The sequence below is a fragment of the Myotis lucifugus genome, unplaced genomic scaffold, assembly GCF_000147115.1.
Source record: "Myotis lucifugus unplaced genomic scaffold, Myoluc2.0 scaffold_97, whole genome shotgun sequence".
In the NCBI taxonomy this organism is placed as follows: Eukaryota; Metazoa; Chordata; class Mammalia; order Chiroptera; family Vespertilionidae; genus Myotis; species Myotis lucifugus.
In genome coordinates, this window is record NW_005871145.1 from 2,963,115 (window position 1) to 2,971,042 (window position 7,928).

Sequence of the window (7,928 nt, forward strand, 5' to 3'; positions counted from 1 at the left end):
ATCCAAGTCCTCCCGACCCTGACCTCGCAGGTCGCAGGGATGCCATGAGAGGGACTGAGCTGAGGAACAGGCGTGACAGCAGGGCTCCAGGGGGGCTCCACTCACAGCCGTGGCAGCAGCCTTCAGCCCAGGGACAGAATGAACAGGGGAGCACAGCGCCTGGGGCCCTTGTCCAGACTCACTGTGTCATACTCCGGGGTGGGGGCACAAGGCATCTGTATTTTTGGCACCTCCCCACCTGATCTCGTGGACTTTTCATTACAACATGCCAGGTGGACAGACAGTACATGCACACCATCCGAAAGGGTAGCCAAGGAAAGTCTCCACCCGTGCCCGTGCCCCACCTTCCAGACCCCTCCCCAGAGCCAGGCCTGCGACCAACCTCTCTCATGTTCCTGGGTAAGCCTGGCCCAGGGGCTTCCAGTTTGAGGGCTCTTTTGCATGATGAGCAGAGACTGCAGGGAGAGGCAGGGCTTTGCTGGCCACGCACACCCAGCACGGGGCCCGCACACACGCAGCCTTCTCCCTGCACCAGGTGGACCCTTACTGGTATGAGCTCATCCAATTGTCACAATAGCACCTATGAGGTAGACACCACTGTTATCCCATTTTTCAGGCTGGGAGCCTGAGGCAGAGGGAAGTGAAGTGACTTGCCCGGTGGTACCCAGCTGGTAAGTGGCAGAGCCGAGACTGGAACCCAGGCGGGCTGACATCCATATTTCTCACCACTATCTACATCGCTTCTTGGTGACTGTTTGCTAATGGTTATTCTTTCAGAATAAAAGAACGCGTAAATGAATGAACAGATGAGCATGGTGCGCCCTGGTCTCACAGGACCAAGGTGAGAGATGGTGTTCTGTCCTCGCCCTCCACCTCGGACACACTGGACCCAGGACGTGAGACCCAGCTCTCCGGGGAAGAGCAGCATGTTTCCCACGCTGCTGGCTGCCCCGGGGCGCCAGGGGAGGGTCACCCACCTTCTGAGCGCAGTGAGGCCCCCATCTCCAGGGGAATGACCAGCAGTGGGAAGACCCCGCTGAGTCCCACCAGGAGGGAGCCCAGGAGGGAGCAGATCCAGGTGTCCAGCCTCTCCCCGCTCAGCAGGGCTCCCCAGGACTCACTTTCCTTGGTATCGAGGCGACAGGCTGCTGCAGCCCCCCGGTTCCGGAGGGCCTGCTGGGAACCCCCAGCCCCTCCCAGGAGCTGCAGGGCAACAGCAGTGAAGAAGAGGAGCCTTTGGCCCGCCATGCCGCAGCCAGAGCAGGGACATCCAGGCATGCCAGGTGCTGAAAAACACAAAGGCCACTTACATGAGCTGCCACCGTTGGCTGAACACCTGCGTATGAGACATGGCGTCTTAACCCTCCTGCTTGCCTGGCCCAGGGCTTGTGTGGCTCCAAACAGTGGGTGCACAGAGCAAAGGGGCTCTGCTCCTCCACACGCCAAGGACCAGTTTTTCCTTCTGAGCCGGCTTCCGGCTTCCAGCAGTGTGTCAGCGTGTCTGCCCGAGGCTAAACTTTTCCTAATGACAGGGTGAGGCGCTGGCTGGTTCCCCTCAGCCACCGGCAGGGCAGGGCCCGGCCCAGCCGGGTGCCTCTGGCTGCCAGGGGAGGTTTTGCCGCAGGATGTGCCCTGGCGAGGACACCCCAGGGTCGGAGGCTGGCACGATCTAGCTCGATGGGGCGACATTAGGAGGTGCAGGCTGCGAAACCAAGCCACTGGGCTAGGACAGGACCATTAGAGCTTCTTCCTAGGAAATGAGCCCAGTGTCCCCGGGGCACAGAGACAGACAGGAGGTGGGGCTGAAGAGAAAGGATTCTTCCGTCAGCAGCTGCCTCACAGATGCTCAGAGCACTGCTGTTAGCTTGGTGCTCGTGGGCAAGTCCCTAGAGCCCCTCTCGGAGCCTCAGTCTCCTTGTCTATGGGATGAAGATAAGCATTGCCTCCCTCACATGGTCCTGCACATAGATGAGCTTGGTCATGCAGGTGAAGCGCCTGGCAGGGCGGAAGCACAGCGCCCTCCTTATGCTGTGGAGGCCTCAGCCCTGGGCAGCAGGAATGTCCCCAGCCGGGGTCACAGGACTCGAATGTGAGTCAACCAAGTGAGGTTCAGTCTGGAAACCCAGGCATGCGGTGTAAATGCACGCGGTCCGCCCCGCCGCGTGCTGCCTGGGACCTTGACTGCATAGTCACTGCCTCAGTTTCCCCATCTGCTGTTAGAGGTGGGAGGGAGGGGAAGCAGCTGCTCCGAAAAGATGCCCACGTTCGGGATCTCCAGCCGGAACGGGAGACCCTGATGAACCCGCGGGGCTCCACTGGGGACCAGAGGCCGGCCAGGGCCAGGTCGGGCTCGGAGGCCGAGGCGGGTCACGTGTGGTTGAGGGGATCACGCAGAGGTGAGGTTTGGGAATGGGGAAGGGGTGCGCAGTCTGAGAGGACAAGGAAAGAAGCAAGCAAGAGAGCCGAGAGGGAGAGATCAGAGATCGTGGGTGAGATGGACGAGCAGGGGAGAGCCGGGGAGAGATGCGGAGTGACGTGTGGGCGACAGAGGAGCCCAGGGAAGTTTCACTCCAGGCTCCGGGCGCGAGGCCCAGGTCGGCCCCGGGCCGGGGTCGGGGGATCGCCGGGTCCATCCCGCCCAGGCGCGGGCCCTGAGGCCGGGCGGTCACTCACCGTGCAGTGGCGGCGGCGGCAGCGCTTCCGAGCGGGCCCCGGCCATCCAGCTGCAGACGCGGCGGCCCGCCCCGGAACTGCCCGCCCGGCCCCGCAGGCCCGGCCCCCGGCCCGGAGCCGCCCCAGCGCGCGGGCCCGTCACTCGGGACCTGTGCGGAACCCGAGGCGCCGCGCGCCACGGTGTAGTGGGGGTGGCTGTCCGGGAGCGCTTCCGCTACGCGGCCGTGGGGGATCCGGGCGGCCAGCGCACTTCCGCTCGGGCCGGACTAGGGGCGGCGAGGAGGGCCGGGCGGAAGTGGGAGAACTTGGGTACCGCGCTCAGCAGGCTGGGCAGGGCCAGGGGTGGCTCCGCGGGGACCGCGAGTGGCGGTGCGGCTGGGCTTGCGGGTCCGGCGCCACTTCTTCTCTCGGGCTGCAGTCTCCCCCGCAGCCGCATGGGGGCGCCCTCGACTGCCGGACTCGCAGCCTTCGGCCGGCGGCCGGGCTCCGGGTGGGAGGATGGCTGCCGCGCTCCAGTTCTGAGTCAGCCTGGCCTGGCTCCTCCATGAACACGGGAAAGGGGAAGTGCCCGCCACAGGGAGGGGCCTAGCCCCGGGAACCTCAGAAGAGGGAATTTTATTCTTACTCATCGAATTATTTTTATGCTTTGGTTTTTCACTGGGAACCTCAGGCCTTGTCTCCAGAGCTTGTAACCCTTTGGGGTCCAGTGCATGGTGGCTTGACTGCTGCTCTGAACTCCAAACCTGAGGAAGCAAGGGCTCACCTCACCTAGAGGAAGTTGGCCTGACTTCCTAGACTAGGGCAGCACACTATAGCATTATTATTGTAAGTGCAATTTACCGAACACCTACTATGTGCCATTCACTCGCATTCTCACTGAATCTTCATTCTATCCCATTGAGGTGGGTGCCATTAGCCCAGGGTGAAGCAATGGAACAGATGGCAGAGCCAGGATTCAAACCTCTGGGTGTCCCCGGGCCCAGAGCATGATAGCACCTCTCATTTCCAGAGGGTGGGAGTCTGGCTTGTGTTTCCACTTTGCATCCTTCTCTGGGAATCAGCCAGGACTGTAGACTGTTCAGGAGGGGGCATGTGGGTACTTACATGGCAGAGATTGTGATGGGGTCCAAGCCTCTGACCCTCATCTGCATCCCATGATGCCCTGTACCAACCACCTCACATCCAGTGTCTAGACTCCCAGCTCCTTCCAGGTGGGATCAGCTTTCCTCTGAAAGACCCCTGGCTGCCTCACCCCACCAGGCCCATGGGTAGCTCAGGATGCCCTCTTGGGCCCCTCCCTGAGTTCTGAAGTGGAAACCCTGGGTTGGTTTCTTTGCAGGGGGAGGAAGATACTCAGGGATGCTGCTCTGGGATCTCTTAGATGCCCCCCCCCATATGCAAATCACTCCATCACATGCAAAGCACTTCACAATATACAAATGATTTCACAATAATGCAGTCAGCATTCCTGCCTCTGGGGGCTGAGGGCTGCTGGCCACCAGCCAGAGGATGGGCAAGAGCCACCATTTGCTGCCTTCTCACTGGCCTTTCCTCTCACCTGGCCTGGAATTTCCACCATCAGACTTCCTAATGGATTAAAGAAACATGGGCATTGGGGATGGGATTCTAGAAGATGACAAGAAGCGGGAGGGCCAGGTGGAATGACATGGTGGGTAAACTAATGTGTGACTGTTAAAACAGTGAGTTAGATCTTCCAGGGGGCTTCCCGGTATAAGCAAGTGAGAAAGGAGACATTAAATAAATATTTATTTATTTAACATAATCCACTATTTTAAAATAACGACAAAAGGAACCTTATACTAGTATATGTACATGTGATCATGGGAATCAGTATTTAAAAGTCCATATATAATTGTAAATAAAAAAATATATATAATCACACAATAGGGTGATAACATGAATTCTATGGTTGGGGAAAGAAAAAATATAAAAATATAAAAGGGCCCTGGCCGGTGTGGCTCAGTTGGTTGGAATGTTGTCCTGTGTGCCAAAGGGTTGTGGGTTTGATTCCTGGGCAGGGCACAAACCTAGGTTTCGGGTTTATTCCCTGGTCAGGGCATGTACAGGAGGCAACTGATTGATGTTTCTCACTTGGATGTTTCTCTCTCTCTCCCTTCCTCTCTTTCTAAAATAAAAAACATATCCTTGGATGAGGATTAAAAATTTTAAAAAATATATACAAAAGGAAAATTTAAAAACATGTTAAAACATGTGTACAATCACATGCAATTATGTTTAAAATGATATATAAAATATAGTCATACACTCGTGGTATACCACTATCAGATATGTGGACCCTTGTTGACTGAAATGTTATGTAGCACATGACTGCATGTACATATTTATGTGTATATATGTGTGTGTATATATGTGTATTGTGTGTGTGCACATATACTAGTATATCTGTAATGGTCTCCTAAATTGATGATTAAGGTTAAGACAACCAGATTCTGGTACTAGATTTTCTGAGGCAAATTACTTAACTCCTTATGCCTTGGTTTCCTCATCTGTAAAATAGATTACTATATCTGATTGTTGTGAGGATTAAATGAATGAATATTGCCGAAACCGGTTTGGCTCAGTGGATAGAGCATCGGCCTGCGGACTGAAAGGTCCCAAGTTCGATTCCGGTCAAGGGCATGTACCTGGGTTGCGGGCACATCCCCAGTGGGAGATGTGCAGGAGGCAGCTGATTGATGTTTCTCTCTCATTGATGTTTCTAACTCTCTATCTCTCTTCCTTCCTCTCTGTAAAAAATCAATAAAACATATTTAAAAAAAAAAAAATAAATAAATGAATGAATATGTCTATAGCACTTAGCACTATATCTGGCATATGGGAGTTCTGTTTAAGGGTTAGCTATTGTGTATGTTTGTAGATAGATACATGGGTATAAAAGAGATTTTACAGCAATGAAAAGAACAGATAAAGACACGGGGGGCGGGGCATCCTCTCTCCTTGTGGGCACAGGTGAGTTTTTGATTGGCCTGGAGGTCTCAGGGACAGACAAACTTCAGCAGGGCGGGATGGGCCTGCACACTGCTTAGGTCTGAGTGGCCAGGAGGGGTTGAGGGACTGCAGGCCTCTTTCTCTAACTTCACTGGATTGCCCAGCGTCTGACTTTAACACGTTGCTACTGGCTCTGGTCCCTTTGCAGGGGCCTTTCTCAGCAACTCGGCCTCAGCCTTTCTATTTCCAGGAGGTGGGACTGCCTGGGGCCTGCTGACCAGGCAGTGGCTGCGAGACTGGCAGTGCAGGGCCCGAGGCTCCGGGCTGGGGTGATGATGATGCACACTTCTTCTGCTTCCAGAGTGTGGCCTTTACCTTCTCAGGGCTTTCCCGGGGGCTGCAGGCAGGAGCACCTCCTGTGGAAAGCATCTGAGGCTCAGGGCGGTGAACACCTTGCCCAGGGTCTCAGGTGGGAAGGGGCAGAGTCAGGTGCTCACCCAGGGCCCGCTGCTCCTACAGAGGCCTCAGGCTCCCATCTCTCCAAGCGGGACCTGCCCCTCTGGAACCCCGGACCCTAACCCTCGGGCTTCTGAAAAGATAGATAAGCTTGCCTACACCCTGAATAAAGTCTGTCCAAATGAATCTAATGTCTTCCTTTTCCTCCCTCCAACCTCAGAAGGGCAAATTGGGGTGAAATCCTGTGCATCTGAGCTTTGCAGGGCCCACGTTTACTTCACTGGTGTTTACTGATAGATCTGTTTACTTGTTACGCCTCCCCCATCCATCTCCCTGCCTCCTCCTTGGGGGAACCTGAATTTTGTGTTGATCACAAAATAGAGTTTCAATAGAGTTTTCATTTATCTACCTACCTGCATACATACATATATGCCTAGACTATATTCTAATTGATTTGGATTTTTTTTAATAAGGGAAAAAAAGCTGTTCTAAGGTTTTCTTTTATATTATTCAGTGATTTTTATAATTGTGTTTGTATAGGTCCTGCACAACTGTTTACTTCTGCATAATAAGTTCACTTCTAGGTATTTTACATTTTTGCGGCTATTTTGAATAGGATATTTCCTGTTACATTTTGAAGTACTTGTTGATAGGGCACAGGGGCCAACAACATTTTCTTACTGGTTATAATAATTTCTCAGTACTACCGTGGAGTCTTTTGGGTGGTAATCCTGTCACTCCCTAAACACAAAGGTATTAGAAGGAAGGAGCCAACTTTGTTATTTGTCGAGACTTCACAGCAAGTATCTGTCTTCGGGGTCTGGCGTTTTCATTCAACATCATTGTGCTAAGATTCATTCATGATGCCGTGTGGAACTGGTTTATTTGCTTGCACTGTTGAGTGACGTGCCACTGTGTGAATGGACCCCCTGTAATTAACGTAGCCGTTCTCTGGTTTATGGGCACTCGAGTTATTTCAGGGTTTTTGCTGTTAAGAACAGGGCAGCTGTGAACGTTCTTGTCCATGCCTCTTGGAGCACTTGCCAAAGTGCCTCTTGATTTCATGCCTGAAGGGGATATGCTGGGCCTCATCTTTGTAAGATAAGGCTCGATTGTGTGCGCCTGGCCCTGGCCAGTGGTGATATCAGCTGCCCTCTGACGAGCAATCACTGGAGATTCTGCGGCTCCACCTCTCCTCCAAGACCTGGCGCTGAAGGCTGTTATTTCTGCTCCTCGGACGGTGTAAAATAGCCTCGCATTGTGGTCTTCATTTGCATCTCCCTCATCGCCAATGAGCTTGAGCATCCCTCAGACGCGGGTGGGACAAATGTGTTTCCTTCCCCGTAAAAATGCCCGTTGGTGTCTTTTATCTTTTTCTGTGGGATCACTTGTTCTTTTCCTGTGGATTTGCTAGAGTTCTTGATGTGTTTTTGATGCTTATCCTTTGGATCTTCCGGAGGCAGAAGTCTGCTCCAGTTTGTGGCTGGCTTTTCACTTTCTCTAAGGTGTCTCCACTTCTCCCTTCCCTCCCTCACCTGTGCCAGGGACGCCCACGCGTTGTGCGCGCGTGTGCGCGCGTGTGTGTGCGTGTGTGCATGTGCATGCGCGCGTGAGTGTATGTGTGTGCGTGTATGTGTGCGTGTGAGTGTGAGCGTGTGTGCGTGTGTGTATGTGTGTGCGTGCATGTGTGTGCGAGTGTGTGCGTGTGCATGTGTGTGCGTGTGTGCATGTGTGTGTGCGCGCGCGTGTGAGTGTGCGTGTATGTGTGTGTGCGTGTACGCGTGTCTGAGTGTGTGTGTGAGCGTGTGAGTGTGTGTGCGTGTGAGCGC

At 54.0% G+C, this 7,928-nt stretch overlaps 2 protein-coding genes across 2 annotated transcripts in view; one reads left to right on the plus strand and one right to left on the minus strand.

The window, feature by feature from the left end:
* The window catches only part of SLC39A13 (solute carrier family 39 member 13), a 6,303-nt gene extending 3,580 nt beyond the window's left edge, over window positions 1-2,723 (minus strand). The window contains 3 exon segments of the mRNA XM_006091949.3: window positions 419-434; window positions 974-1,286; window positions 2,674-2,723. Of these exon segments, the coding sequence (XP_006092011.2) occupies window positions 419-434; window positions 974-1,286; window positions 2,674-2,719 (375 nt within the window). The 5' untranslated portion in view covers window positions 2,720-2,723.
* A 384-nt stretch (window positions 2,724-3,107) lies between these two features.
* The window catches only part of MYBPC3 (myosin binding protein C, cardiac), a 29,906-nt gene continuing 25,085 nt past the window's right edge, over window positions 3,108-7,928 (plus strand). The window contains exon 1 of the mRNA XM_023756532.1: window positions 3,108-3,163. Within this exon, the coding sequence (XP_023612300.1) occupies window positions 3,108-3,163 (56 nt within the window). The remainder of the gene's footprint in view (window positions 3,164-7,928) is intronic.